The 15216-nt window shown below is 42.5% G+C and overlaps 1 protein-coding gene across 2 annotated transcripts in view; it reads left to right on the top strand.

The window, feature by feature from the left end:
* MELK (maternal embryonic leucine zipper kinase) overlaps positions 1-14664 on the top strand; it is a 35650-nt gene extending 20986 nt beyond the window's left edge. For both annotated transcript variants that reach the window (XM_080986756.1, XM_080986757.1), the window contains exons 10-18: positions 699-797; positions 3330-3416; positions 6117-6248; positions 7333-7464; positions 8745-8958; positions 9968-10064; positions 10531-10699; positions 11999-12102; positions 14332-14664. In XM_080986756.1, coding sequence (XP_080842882.1) covers positions 699-797; positions 3330-3416; positions 6117-6248; positions 7333-7464; positions 8745-8958; positions 9968-10064; positions 10531-10699; positions 11999-12102; positions 14332-14509 — 1212 coding nt within the window. In that variant the 3' untranslated portion in view covers positions 14510-14664. The remainder of the gene's footprint in view (positions 1-698; positions 798-3329; positions 3417-6116; positions 6249-7332; positions 7465-8744; positions 8959-9967; positions 10065-10530; positions 10700-11998; positions 12103-14331) is intronic.
* Positions 14665-15216: the final 552 nt, after the last annotated feature.

Genomic DNA, 15216 nt, shown 5'->3' with positions numbered 1-15216 from the left:
GAACCTTGGTGTTTTAAGTCCACAGAGCCCTGAAAGAAGTCCATCACGTTTTCCACAGTGGCCAGTTAGGTGCTTCCGAGAAGCCCACCATTAGGGCATGCAAGCTGGCCTTGAAGCATGCTGTCTCTGGAGGTTGCTAATAGCTGTCAACAGCCCTATCCACCATGAATTTGTCTCATCACTTCTTATAGCGTTGCACCTTTATTATATAGAGAGGAGGGAAATACATGAAGGCTTCAGCTTGAGTCGCTTTTGTAAAAAGCAACTACTGTTCTTCCTTTTACTCCACCTTGTCTTTAAAAAAGGGGAGAAATCCCAAACTGCTTAACAAAAGTGGGAAATTAAGATGGATGTGACCAGACTCTCTCCTGCCAGTTGCAGGGATGCAAGTTACTGATCCTTGTGCCTCACGCAGACATCACAATGGTACTAACAGCATTTTACAGTTTTACAGTTTCTTAACATAGTAAAGCAAATGAATGGAACATTACATCCCTGAAATCAGGGCTGATGGAATGGTTTTCATGATAGTTTTCAGGACAAACCTTCAGACATGTCTTGGAAAAACTATGTTTAGCCTTTTGCTTAACTGCACAGCTCCATCCTTATAGCAGAGGATTGCTAAAATATATGGTACAGTTATTTATTCTGATTAAAGTAACTGTTTCTTGAAATGCACCTCTACTCTTACCCACTAGGTGGACCCAAAGAAACGGATTATGGTTAAGCATCTCTTAAGTCACCCGTGGCTCATGCACGGCTACTCATTTGCTGTCCAGTGGCAAAGTAAATACCCTGTGAGTATACAAATTCATCTGAACAAGAGCAATATAACAAAGCTGAACCTGTCCAGTTAATACCAAAACGAAGTATTGCATCGCAGAAGCCAAAGTGCCAGGGCTGTGCCAAGTATAACTCCTTTGACCTGGGAATAATATTGTGGTCAGGGTGGCACACTTGCTTGTCACTTGAGGCAAGCAGGGAGCTCCTGATGCTTCCGGCCTGTGTGAAAAGGAGTCTACTGACTGCAGTGGGCTGGGTGATAACATCTGCTCCTGGCAAATTGGTAACTACAGGAACCTGGCTATAGAGCATACACTGATTGTTGTGTCGTTTTGATTAGCGCTGCTTATAAAGAATTGAGGGGGGGTAGTGGAGGAGGAAATAATTCAGCTTATACCTGCTATTTTTAATCTTTTCCCCAAAGGGCAAAAGCTGGGGAAAGGTAGTTTGGAAAGGCTTTCCTGAGTAATCTGATGGGTTCTGGAGGCCAATTGTATTCAGCTAGGCAAGAGAGAGTAATGCCCTTTCTGCTGCTCTTGGTTGTTAATGGTGCTAAGGTTACTTGGAGAGAAATTAGAATGCCCCCCCCCCCTTTGCGCAGAACTGGTAGCTTGTATGCACATGCAGGTCAAACCCCTAAGGATCTGGAGGTCATGGTCTTCCGTTTGCTTGGTTCTGGGATTCAGTTTGGGTTTGTATAATGTACATTTTAGCCTTCCATTCTTTTTCTCTCCTCACTGTTCCAGCCCCTACTTTGTTTTGAGAAGTGGTCTCATTCTGCACTGCTTGTGGCTTGATCTGAAACTAATTACTACTAAAAATAAAAGTGTCAGTTCCGTTGAAAAAACAAAACAAAACAAAACAAAGCTGAACCTAGGCTAATGTGGCATGGTAACAAGGTGAAGTTTCTCTCCTAAATGGAACACTAAACTGAATCTTCTAGGTCTTTCACAGAGTGTTGTGTGTTTAAAAGAGTTCAGAATTCTTATAGTGAAAGAAATGAGTGTTCTTGCATGATGCAGCCAGCTGCTAAGCATTGTGTGTATTGTCTGCACCAGTGGTTAATACAAGTCTCCTGTGGGTTTCTAGACTGAGCTCAAAAGCAAGCTGCACCTTTAGTCTGTACTTGCCTACCATTATGAAGTTTTAAAGAGCATACACAACACATTTAACAATGAGCCATATATGTGTATCTGTGTCAAAACAACCTGATTTGACTGGAATCCAACAGCAGTGATGAGAGAGATCTGACATATTATTATTTTATACATATTATATAACTAAATTACCGTTGCCTTCTTTTCCTCATTAAGTCAGCATTGAACACATGAGCATATAGCTCAGTGGTGGGGACCTTCTGGCCCATAGGTCTAGCTAGATCCACCAGTCTGCTCCCCGCAAACCACACCGACCTTCTGCTTCTGATGCCATGCCAGATGTCGGGTGCAGGAAATTTCAAGCCACAACTAATAATGAAGAAGTGTGCTCGCAATTCTTCTTTTGTATTCCTGACTCTAAGCCAGGAGTGAAATGGATCTTCCTTTGCAGATGTGACTTGAGCCAACGAAAGCCTGGCAAAGTGACCTGCAATAGGGGAGAGCTGTTCATTGAATTCAGACATAGATACATACATAGGAAGCAGCTGATTGACTTTGTCCATCTAGCCTGGCATGGTTTGTTCTGACCAGCAGAGGCTCTCCACAGTGTTGAGTGGAGACCTTTCTATGCAGCCAAATAAGCAGCAGGTCCATTTGAAATCTAGTGGATGCTGTGCTTGCATATAGGCGATGAGCCCGACGAAATTATTCACACTGGCCACTGCCCATTGAGTGTCACTGTTTCTCTATACTAGAACATTCTACCTTTATTTATGCTTGGCTACATATACTTAAACATATTTTGTTTCAATTCTTCCCTCCTGGACTGCAAAGTAAAAGTATGCTGTAGCACCAGGCACAATAGGAGATCATCCAGAATTGGTTTCAATCCAGAAATAACTGCTAGTGAGAACAAGCTGAGACATACTAGCTCTCGACATCTAAACATCTGACACTATATCGATTCTGCTAAGTGAACTATGAAAAATACACAAAACAGGGCTGCAAAAACTAATAGGAAATTGAACTCTTGACTTCAGAAATGCTTGCCCTGTTCCAAATATTTACATTTTCTCACCATTTTAAGTGGAGGGTCCTCTCCCCACCTCCAGCTCTAAAGTGTGCAGATGACTAGTGTTAATAGATACCAACATAATGCTATGCATTATTATGTAGTCCTGTAAATGATTCCCCATGGGTATTTTGCAATCAAGGATTACAGACCACTTGGGTATTTTTTTTTCAAACAAAATTGTGTAAATAAGTACAGGGGCAGGTATACTTAAAAGCAAAATGTTCTGGAGATCTGACAGTTAAGAGTAGACATAGTGATCCAATGGAAAAGTGTGTGGTGGAAAAGAGCCAGCAGTGTGCAGGTCTTTAAAAAATGAGGGTGGGTGTATCGGCAGCTTTAACACCAATATTTAAACAGATCTTTTTCCCTCCCAGCTTGGGCGTCTTGATGAAGACTGCATAACAGAACTTTCGGTGTATCACAAATGTAGCAGAGAAAGTATGGCTGAGATGATTTCAGAGGTAATGTTTGACTTTAATAATAATTCCTGAGAGATTTAGTTGTTCATACATCTAATATTCAATCCTGTAGAGTGTGTCTCAAAACTAACATCTCTATTTTAGAACTACGTAGTTTAAGCCCTCTAATACATCTGTGATTGTAGCTGCCTCAAACTCTAAATTTAGAACTGTTACTGAATAGATTGGTCCGCTGCTAACAGTCATCCACGGCAGTGAATGGCTGGGAGAGGGTTAGGGTTTTTCAAGACTTTACTCTTGGTCATGGGTAGGCAACCTAAGGCCCGGGGGCCGGATCCGGCCCCATTGACTTCTAAATCCGGTCCGCGGACAGTCCAAGAACCATGTGTTTTTACATGAGTAGAATGTGTGCTTTTATTTAAAATGCATCTCTGGGTTATTTCTGGGGCATAGGAATTTGTTCATTTATATATATTTTCCAAAATATAGTCCGGCCCCCCACAAGGTCTGAGGGACAGTGGACCGGCCCCTGCTGAAAAAGTTTGCTGACCCCTGCTCTTGGTTCTTGTGCTGGGAAACATGAGCAGCTGAGTCCAGGCACCTTACAGCTTTTCAGCCTGCTATGGACATGTGATTTGGTTAGCTCTCTCTATGGTTTTTACTTCCAGTTATAACCAAAGTTCCTCAATATCTTATTCATCTGCGGGTGTTAATAGCACAGACCACCCATCTCATCTGGAACTTCATATCTAATCTGCCTTTGACTCATGGCTATCTTCTGAATAGACGTCATCTGCCTCTAGCCTGTTCTACCTTTGCCAGAATCAGCCCCTAGTTTCAGCCTGTCACAAAACTAGGCTCCGGCCTATGAGAGACTTGCTGCAGCAACCCAAGTTTATACCTTAAACATGACCAGAATCATTTGTCAGACACATACTTTTCTGAACAAGCTTCTTTGGAGCGACAGAGTTCCATGAAGATAAAAACTGGAAACAACTGGAACTCTACAGAAGGACATAACTTGATATGTTGGCTATGAACAGAAGTAACATTCCTTATGTCATGTTTCCATCTGAAGAACTCATTCAAGATTTAGATGCATTGGGACGCTTGGAAAATGTGTATCTTTAACTTCTTTGTTTCTTTAGCCTCACTGTTTGAGGTTTGTTTATGACACTAACATACAAATACTCGGAATAAGTTTCTTGCTGGTACTTTTTTGGTGAGATCAACAAATTTGCAGTTCTGCTACCCAGCAGCAGCAAACCTGTTTGAAGAGGTGCCTTTTACATGCTTCTGCAATGGAGCATACACAAAAATTAATGATAAAGTGCAGATATTCCCATTCTGTGTACTGTACACTAAATTATATCTTTGATTTAGAATTTAATCTGATTAGATCTGATCTTTGAAACACTGGCTTAAGTTGGTTGTCTTCAAGTTATTTACTATTAAAAGAATGTTTTCCATATCAGCCATGAAATCCATATTGCAGAGGATGCCAGGTATCAGGCCAGGCCAATTGGTTCACAAAGGGTGATAGGTGTGCTCTTTGGCATCTCTCAGAGCATACTCTAGCAGTTTCCAGCATCTATGTTGCCTGAATAAATGTTGGTGAGCAATAAACTGACTCTTCAGGGAATTGTTCTCATCACTGGTCTCGCTGAAGAACCTGATAGGCTTCTGTGGGAACCACAGGATTCCCCTTAACACAGTTCAAAGCCACTGATATAAGCAATTGGTCTCTTGCAAATATCCTCGTCAATAGACTTTACCAGTTGTAAGTAGAAATTCTTGTGTTTTGCATCTCTTAAGAAGAACTTGCAGATCTAAATTGTTGCTGCTCAGGCAGCATCTTCATGGCAATCAGCTGCTTATTTCATGGTAAGAATTTGCATATTTCATGGCACATTGACTCGGAAGTACGGACTATTCTACAATTATAAAATTAATGCAGTAGAGGTTTGAGGCAGAAGGTGAATTTCACAGAAATCTGTGATCATAATGGTGGGGGGAGACGAATTAATGGAGTTTTGAATCTAAATTGCTAAACTTATTTCAGATGGGCATGAACATGGCTAGGGGTTTTTTAAGTTTTTTTTCAAAGTTGTTGAAAAGGCAAAAGCAAGAGATGTATAAACCTAATTTTTCAGATAATTATGTTCGGTTCTATAATAAGACAAAAATTGTTTTAGAACTAGCCTATATATTCAGAACTCTGACATCGCCTTCCCTTCAAGAAAAAAAGAGGGGGGTTTTGAAGTGTGGGAAGGAGAAGGCACTGGCTGAGCAGCCTTTTCTGGTGCTTTTTGAGGAAAGTATGTTCTGAAATCTTTCTAGTTGCTTCCTTATTCCATCATCTGGCACTGCAAGATTCCCTTCACTTAGCATAGGACTCCCTTGCCTTTTCCCCAATTTTCCTTTTTTAAAATCTCTGTCCTGGAGTTCTGCTTGGATAAACTTTTTGATATGATGGTACCAGTGACAACATGCCTTTTATGTTCTCATGTGTAAAAACCCATTGGCTATATTTGGAAGGAAAAGTTTACAAAAATTCTGTGCTGAACACAATGAAGTTACAGTAAGGTGTTTTTTAAAAGGTGGGGTAAAAAATACTTAGACTATATGCAGTTTAAGCTTTTCTGGAATGTGGCATTGATTTTAGGTACCTCCACCCTCCACTGTCCCCTGCTTTTCAAGAAGATGGCTGAGAAAGTAACCCAGATCTATTTGTATTCTTAGTGGAAATATGATCATGTGACTGCAACATACCTTTTGCTTCAATCAAAGAAAGCACATGGTAAACCTGTTCGTCTAAGGATTCCAAATGTAATGGCAGAAGGTGCTAGCATCACTCCATCTAGAGAACAGAAGGTGTGTGATTCATATTTTGTCAGTGTCTTGCTCCTAAAGCTTGCTGTGTTTTCATCCCCCCCCCCCCCCATGAATGGTGCAGCTAAACAAGCCTTTGCTGGGTGTTTTGACTTGGCAGCAAGTAGTATAATGAAATTTCAGCTATAGAGTGAACTATTTATTTATGAAAATATTTTTACACCCCATATCATAACATACCAGGAGGGTATGCAATATTAAAACATAAAACAAAATTAAAAACAATACAAATAATTATTAAAGTGACCGGGTAGTTAAAAAAATGGCTACAAAGGTTTAAAATGAAGTGTCTTCAGGAGATGAAAGTCAAAAGTGAGAGTGCTTGATGAATCTCTCCTAAAAGGGTGTTCCACAGCATGGGGCTGACAACACTAACTTCCAGTTGAGGTCAGTTGGGTCACTGTTACATTGGAGACAGCTCATGACACTGCTCTAGAGCTGGAACCCAGAGAAGGGACTGAAGGCACGGGATATCCCTATGTTTAAATCTAAGCAAATCTCTGCCTGCATGGATGGGAGATTGCTTGGCAGTGCTATCTGAGTGGTTATGACCTTTCGAAAGGAAGGATGTGACAGAAGTATCAAAAATAAAATGGGTTTTTGCCACAGAACCCTCCAAACGCAAAGTGCTGTTTCCTCTTCGAAGCAGGCTGTATTGTCCAAGCCTTCATTACAGTGGAACCAAGGCAGGCTTGAATCTTATGATTTGCCAGATGCTGCTGAAGGACATTCCTAATACGGATGATGCCTTGTCAAAGGATCAGACAAGGTCCTCTGAAGCCTTTTGCCTCCCCTCCAAGGGGATGAGTCATCCCTCTCTCCAGAATGACCAAGTGGTAGGAAGACAGCTTAATGCTGAACCACGGGAACTGAGTTGAACCACTCAGTTCAGCATGGTATGCTCTTCATTCACTAAGCTTTTCCTTTCACCTCACTGAAACAAATAAGTGTGGGTACCCAAAAGGCTGGATTATTATTTTTGTAATGTCTTTGAGACATTTAGAATTAACTGAAGGGTTTTGAAAGTGCACTCATTTAATGAAATGAACTATACCTCTTTGAACAGGTTTTCAAAAAGGCCCTGTCTTACGATGGTAATCTAGATGGGAATGAAATGGCATGTGGCTTTGGATCCATGGAATTCCTAGCCTGTTATGAGGAATCTCAGCCTGTTTGCAATACACCCAAAACAAAGCAGGTATCTTGTACCTATTAACTAAATGATAGATTAAAAAAAAAAATTATGCTTGCCTCTGATGTTTAAAACGTTGGTATTGGCTTAGAGGTTGTGGTTTACCTAAAACAGCTTGTGCTTGAGATATTGTGAGAGGTGGGCATTGCTATCAGTTAGGTATGTCCTATTTCAGTAGACCATGAGAGAAGAAAAAGCATATTTAGCATGGGTGGAATAGCCCGGTGGTATCTGGTTCCACTAGGGAATGAGGTAGTTCAATAGTAGAGCATATGCTGTGTGTACAGAGTCCCAAGTGCAATTGCCGGTGTCTCCAGGTGGAGATGAGAAAGAGTCCTGCCTGAAACCCTAGAGACTTGCTGCCACTGAGTCTAGGCTAGGGGTAGCCAATGTGGCAGCCTCCAGATGTTGTTGATATGTCCCAACAGCCTGAATCACTGCAGCCAGTGCTTGGAGATGAAGGGCGTTGTAGCCTGCAACATCTGGAGAGCACAGTGTTGCCACTGTCTCTGGCGTATACCATACTGAGCTAGATGGCTTAATGGACTGACTGTATAAGGCAGCTTCCATAGTTTGTTGGGGAGCGTCTGATGCCTTAGCATTGTTAAGCTTAAGCAGGTGTGGCCTAGTCAGTGTCTAGGTGGAGACCAAACATAAGTACCTTTGAGCTTTCCCAAAGAAGAATGGGATGGTTCCAGTGCAGAGTAAGTGGGACTGGGCATTGTTAGACTAACATTAACATGATGTAACTGGAAGTTACAGAACTTGGGTGATGTGTTACAGGGCTATTCATGGTAGAAGTGCAAATAGCGATAAGATGAGTCAAATAAAAACCTTAACCAATGCTTGAATTGGCTGTGAACAACTTGGCGTTGGCAAAGGTCCGGGATAGTGTTGTATTGATGGAAAATACAGGCAACAATCCTGCTCATTCTCCACTAATCAATTACAAGGTGTGATCAGATACACCCCTTGTAGCAATAGTTGAACATTTCTGTCTCTTCTTGCGAAAAGTCAGTGAGAGAACACATGTGTGCCTCTGTGTAAAAGTCAAATGGTGTCATGTAAGGGATGAGAGAAACTGGATCATTTAACATACGGTACGTCAGGTACAGATAATCCTGCCTTGTTAGGCCAAGCTGTGTCTAATGAACACAATAAGTTGCCAACATGCCTGTGGTGGCTTGGGTCGTGGCCTGCTGTGAACAGTGTACTGATCTGCACGTGTGACTTGTCTGGGATGGGGAAAATAGGTTCCCTTCCTCAAAATATTTTCTTTTGGAAAGCCTCAGCTGTTCCTGGATGGTGGAGAGTTCACACCGCCTCTGCTTCCTGTGCCAAGGAGAAGAGCCTCAAAGAAGCATGCCAACAAAGAAAACTCTGGTGCTTGTTCTACGGCAAAGCCAGAGCCGTTTATTCTTCCCCCTCCAAAGACACCAGCTTGGGTCATGAATGAGAAGAGAGTGCTCACAACGCCAAATCGTGCATTTCTGCCTGAAGGTATGGCTTGGAAATGAGAAGGGATTGCTGTTGGAAAGAGAAAACTGTTAACAAATACTATTTATTTTTTATTGGACAGGATTTACCACTTAATTTCCCAAAACTCCAAGCAGTTTACATGAAACATATGCCAGACTGGAGGGTGGGGCTCAAGGCAGTAACTACAGGTTAACATCTGACATTGGGGTGTGTGGAATTGTTGTGTTCGAGTCTTCCTGCTTCATGGTGTATTGGAGCACTTGTCCTGTGTCCAGCTGTTGCTCTAGGTTATCTTGCCTCTAGGCCAAATAACAAAATAGCACTTCTGCGCCTATCCTTCCCGGGAGGGGTATTCCAAGGGGGCATGAGCAGGAAGCCCTAATTAATCAATTATCTTACTGACGGTACTTTTTAACGAGGCCTGCTGTGCAGAAGTGGGTGGGTGGGTAGGATAGCTCCTTACTCTGTACCTTTTTTAATAAACCTGTAACAGTTTGCTCAAGGTATTTCCACAACCACTTTTTTAAAAAGTATTTCATTTTATTCATAGTTATTAGGCTGTTGAAAACTACTATGCAGTTAGCCAAACACTTCTGACTTTCTATCACATCTTTTTGTGTTGACCAGCAGAATAACTATTAGTTGAAACTGCATGCTCCCCAGGCCCACCTCCACCACCATCAGTTCAGCTTCTTGTTTATGTTAAGAATCTCTTCCTTCAAATCTCTTTTAAAATCCACCCTCTGCTCTGAACTGTGGCTTATATCCCATTCAATATTCCTCTTGGGGGGAGTGGGGTATTTCCTTCTGGGGGGGGTCCACTGAGGATGCTTGGTCCTTTCCAGGCTGTTTGGTTAGGAGAGGAGCCTTGCATTTACAAACTGATTTTGCAGCGGGGGGGGGGGGGGGATACTCACGAATGGCTGTTTTTCTACCAAACTAAGAGAATAATGGGATTAAGCATGGGACTAAGAAGGGCTGATAATGCATCTTTCTAAATAGACTCAAAACTGGTTGGTGCTTCTTGCAGAGAGAAGTCAAGCAGCCACCAGTGAGACCCCAGTTAAACTACCATCTTCTACAAAACCGTGTGAATTAGAAGCCGGAGTCATTAGCCCTGAGAGAAGGTAAATGTCCGGTTAACTTGAGCATATTCAGGTAGTCTATTGTACAATCTTAATCCTTGTATTGATGGGGGAAAGCTTTTTGCAATGGCATCTGTTTGCTCTGTTATAACCTATTTAAATCCGTTCCTACATTTACCAACAAATATTAAAAAGCTGCAGAAAAAAAATCTTACATTACACACTTCAGTAGTCTTGGATGCATTCCTGTTTTCCATAATTAAAATTCACTCTTGTGCCCCCAGAGAATTGGAGCATATATACAACTCGCTCTCAAAATCCCAAATTACTGTTGTGCAGCAGGTCCTTTTAGCCATGTATTTTGTCAGTTTCCCCTTTCTCTCCTCTTCCTTCCCTCCGCCCCCACAAAAGAGCAGAAGCTGAAAGACCTTTTTACTGATGTATCTAAAAACTGTCAATTCCCAGCCACTGAAAACAACTGTGCACTTGCTATCTCTGAACATGACAGGTGTCGCTCAGTGGAAGTGGACTTGAACCAAGCTCATTTTGAAAGTGGTCAAAAGAGAAAAGGAACCAAGATGTTTGGGAGCCTTGAAAGAGGCCTGGATAAAGTTATTACAATGCTTACACCAAACAAAAAGAGAGGCTCAACCAAAGATGGCCCAAGGAAATTAAAGGTAAGTTTGCTGAATTACCTGGGATTTCTTTTACTGATGAAACTATCAGTGATGTATCAGTAAGCATACATGCCTGTTTGGGCTATGGAGGTCTATGGCTATGATTCCCCAAGCAGCAAGCCCTCTCTGTACTGGAGACACTGTGGCTGTTGTTTTTTAAAGTCTAATAAAGTGGTGTCTCATCCTGGAATAGGTAACTGGGGGAAAAAACTAGTGGTATCCATCTCTGCAGGCTTGGAGCAGCTACTGTGTAATGCTTAAACACCATCTGCACATGACATCCTAGACTGAGTTGCCTTGTCTTCCAAGCTTTTCAAGTGCGCCCCCAGCACTAACGAAAAACTTTCTGTTTTTGTGCTACACTTAAATTCACAGTCCAGTAAGCTTTCTCGTTGCTGAAAAGGCTAAATTTGGAAGGTTACTTGCAGATCTAAGTCCAAATGATGGTCAGCTTTAGCAACTATCAACTTTTGGAATTTGGTTGCAGAGATTCAGCTACAGCTGAATACCCTTGTTCTACTAAATGACTCTTGCCATGTAGCCTGTCTGATCCAGGCCACACAAAAAGCTGCCGAAGGCCCAAATGCCATGCTTAACAAGTAGTAGGCAAGTAGGTGCCAGTTCTGTGATGCTTGCAGGGGATTTCATGTCATGGATCAAAACTTCTGAGTTCTTTCACTTTTAAAGTTCAAGGTGCAAGTGGCAGCAAATATGATTTGCTAGAACAGTAAGAAATTTTATTTCAGTAAAGCGAGGCCTCAGCTTCATAGAAATTATTTGGATGGGGCTTCCTTGCAGGTGTTGGGAATGTCAAACAAATGTCTACGGACTTTTGTGCATAAAAGTCTGGCATGAAACATTGAATTTAAACAAAAGAGAACCTTAAGGCCTTATGCCTAGTTAAAGCCTACTAAACATGCTGGGAAGAATGATTCTTCCAGTACTTTTAATGGCACTTATGTAGCAAAGAACAACATTTGGAAGCAGAGGAAATGGCCTTATACCAAGCCAGACCATTGGTCCATCTATGCAGCTCAGGATAGGCTGCTTTGACTGGCAGCGACTCTCCAGGATCTCAGATGGTGATCTCTCCCAGCCCTGCCTGGACATGGATTGAATCTCGGATCTTCTGTGTACAAGGCAGATGTTCTGCCATTAAGTCAAAGCCATGGGCCGTTAAGACTCATAACGTCTTTCTCATCCTCTCCTTTTCATTTCTTTCTGAAATAATGTAGCTGGTGTTTGAACGTGAAATGCAGAATTGTGTCCTAAACGTGCACCAAATGTGTTGTTCTCTAGGCTCATTACAATGTGACCACAACAAACCTATTAAATCCAGATGAGCTGTTGAAGGAAATAATTGCAATCCTTCCCAAAAAACAAGTTGATTTTGTACAGAAGGGGTAAGTAAATATTCATTCCTTATTTCAGTCTGGTATCTTTATCAGATAATTTTTCCTCGATCCTCTAACAAGCTGCTATCTTGCTCATTCTGTATTAGAATTGTGGCCTGGTTTGCATGTTGCACTAAACCATAGTTTTATTTTAACTATGCTTTAATGTAAACGAGCAGTTAGTTGGCACCCTGCTGAAATTACATGTACTTAGCTCTTCCCTGCTTCTGCTGCTGGGAAGCGAGCCATGGTTTGGCTTGTCACCCAGACCTGCACTCATGGTTTATTTCTCCCCAAACCAAGTTGCAATTTAATGAGTGCAAACAACCACTTGGCAGAAAGAACATTTTCTTGATATCTTTCTAAAGGACACATCAGTCAATTTTTAAAATATGCGTGCCTCTGTCTCGTAGCACCATTTTTCTTTTCCTTTCTTAAAGGCCTGGTCCCCATCTTGATTGATCATTAACTGAGTCCGTTACTGATCAAACGAATGTAAGCAGCCTTAATAACCTCAAGTGGAGAAGTGTCACACTCAAAGGGCCACAATCAATGTCACATCTTGTAAATCAATACCTTCCTCTACTGGATTGTCTTATGAGCTGCCTGATAAAACACTGAGCATCAGGTCAGACGACAGAATCAGCAGAACTAAGTCAAAATCCTATCCCCCTGCCCCACAGTACCCCTTCAGGTGGGTGGCATGTTAGTGCCCCCTTGTGGGGGGGGGGCTTTCCTGCATAAAGAGCTAGAAAGTCAGGGGCGGTTTCTTTTCAAAGGGTGGGTGGATGCATTCAGTACATAGAGCTCCCCACCTGTATCTCCACTAGAGCTGGGCAATATCTGCTTTTCAACATTGTGATATATCAGCAGCTAAATATTGCGACAGCATCTTAAAAAGTAGAGACATCACCTTGCCAACAAAGGTCCGTATAGTTAAAGCTATGGTTTTCCCAGTACAGTGGTACCTTGGGTTACATACACTTCAGGTTACATACGCTTTAGGTTACAGACTCCGCTCACCCAGAACAGAAATCATGCTCCGGCGGCACAGCAGCAGCGGGAGGCCCCATGAGCTAAAGTGGTGCTTCAGGTTAAGAACAGTTTCAGGTTAAGTACGGACCTCCGGAACGAATTAAGTACTTATCCCGAGGTACCACTGTAGTGATGTATGGAACTGAGAGCTGGACCATAAGGCTGATTGCCGAAGAATTGATGCTTTTGAATTCTGGTGCTGGAGGAGACTCTTGAGAGTCCCATAGACTGCAAGAAGATCAAACCTCTCCATTCTGAAGGAAATCAGCCCTGAGTGCTCACTGGAAGGACAGATCATGAAGCTGAGGCTCCAATACTCTGGCCACCTCATGAGCAGAGAAGACTCCCTGGAAACGACCCTGATGTTGGGAAAGATGGAGGGCACAAGGAGAAGGGGACGAGATGGTTCGACAGTGTTCTCGAAGCTACCAGCATGAGTTTGACCAAACTGCGGGAGGCAGTGGAAGACAGGAGTGCCTGGCGTGCTCTGGTCCATGGGGTCACAAAGAGTCAGACACGACTAAACAACAAATATTGCGATGTACTGATATATCACGATGTGTGAAGTTGCAAGCCCCCATACCACTTTGGCTCCCACAAGCAGGAGCTAAATGTGGGTTTGATCAACTGAGGGGCAGGCAGCCTCCCACCCACTCCTCAGCTGATCAAGTCCCCAAAGGGGGGCTTCTTTAAATTGTTCAGCTGAGGTGCAGCTGGCTGGGCACCTGCCCGCCCCTCAGCAGAGCAGTTAAAACAAGCTGTGACAACACCATCCTGCTCATGGGAGCCAGAGGCAGGGGGCTTGATCAGATGAGAAGCAGGCTTCCTTAAACTGCCCGCTTCTCAGCTGATCAAGGCAATTTTAGTTGGCGATACATTGCGGCTTCTTGGCTGCCGACAGCACAGTGCAGGCAGGCAGGCAGACTAGAATGAGGTGGGCTGTGCTGGTGGTCTGAAAAAGTCTGAATCTGGTATTGCGGTTTGAGCATCAGACCGGTTTCCGACAATTACTTGTAATATTGCCCCAGCTCTAATCTCCACATCTTAGAAAAACCTTTCCCACTTTATTCTACCGACTGAATGTACCGGCTGCCCAGTAGATCGTGTGCAGAAAAGTTGGCTCTTGTCACTAGAATTATTTCCCCTGCAATCCCTGACTTGTAAGTACCTGAACTAATTCCCCCTTTCCTTTGTCTTACACAGCTATAAACTGAAGTGCCAGACCCAGTCAGACTTTGGCAAAGTGACAATGCAGTTTGAGCTGGAAGTTTGCCAGCTAAGCAAACCTGAAGGCGTGGGCATTCGGAGGCAGCGGCTGAAGGGAGACGCCTGGGTCTACAAAAGACTAGTGGAAGATATCCTATGTAGCTGCAAGCTATAACTCTTGGTTCATGGTGAGAACATGGACAGTTTTAACCAACCTAAGCCATGTTCGTTTTAGTTGTTAGTAAGCTTGCCTAATCTAACCCAAGGACTAGTATTTTTTTGTTTTTAAATAGGACCTCCTTTGTGAATAAACATTGACCTCCCATGTCATTATCTGCCTTTGTTTCTTTTTCTTTAATCACGTGCTTTTTGTACATTAATTGTTTCTTCGAATGATTGTGAACATTGAACTGCGACTTGGCAAATGCAACTTCTCAAACAGTTTTGTGACCAGCGTGCTGTCTCTCAGTTGGAAAGAGGTAAATAAAGTGTTCCAATTCTGTTTTATCACTTAACAGAAAATGAATTAGAAATTCAAGCTGCATTTACTGAAATGGCTAAACAGGGCCACAGCTATGCTTCAAAGTTCAAATTTGCTTTGTGTTCAACATCTCTAATAAATTTATAACATTCTTGTCATTCATTCATGAACCTCGTTGCTATACAATGAGCAATACAGCCGAGTTGCCCTCTTCCCTGCATTTCCGAATGTCTGTCTCATAGTCATAAAGCAATATCTTCTGGTTCACGGAGGAGCCTTGGGCAGGAAATGCTGTTTAGATGAGCAGTTTCATATGATCGAGTAAGATACAATACACTCCTCCATTAGGCAAGGCAAAGAAGCTTTTCTATGGCCTTTGCTACCTTCAATAATAGGATTAG

This window comes from Podarcis pityusensis, assembly GCF_964106645.2.
Source record: "Podarcis pityusensis genome assembly, chromosome: 17".
Lineage (NCBI taxonomy): Eukaryota > Metazoa > Chordata > Lepidosauria > Squamata > Lacertidae > Podarcis > Podarcis pityusensis.
The sequence above is the reverse complement of the archived record's forward strand: the minus strand, read 5'-3'. Positions and strand labels throughout refer to the sequence as shown.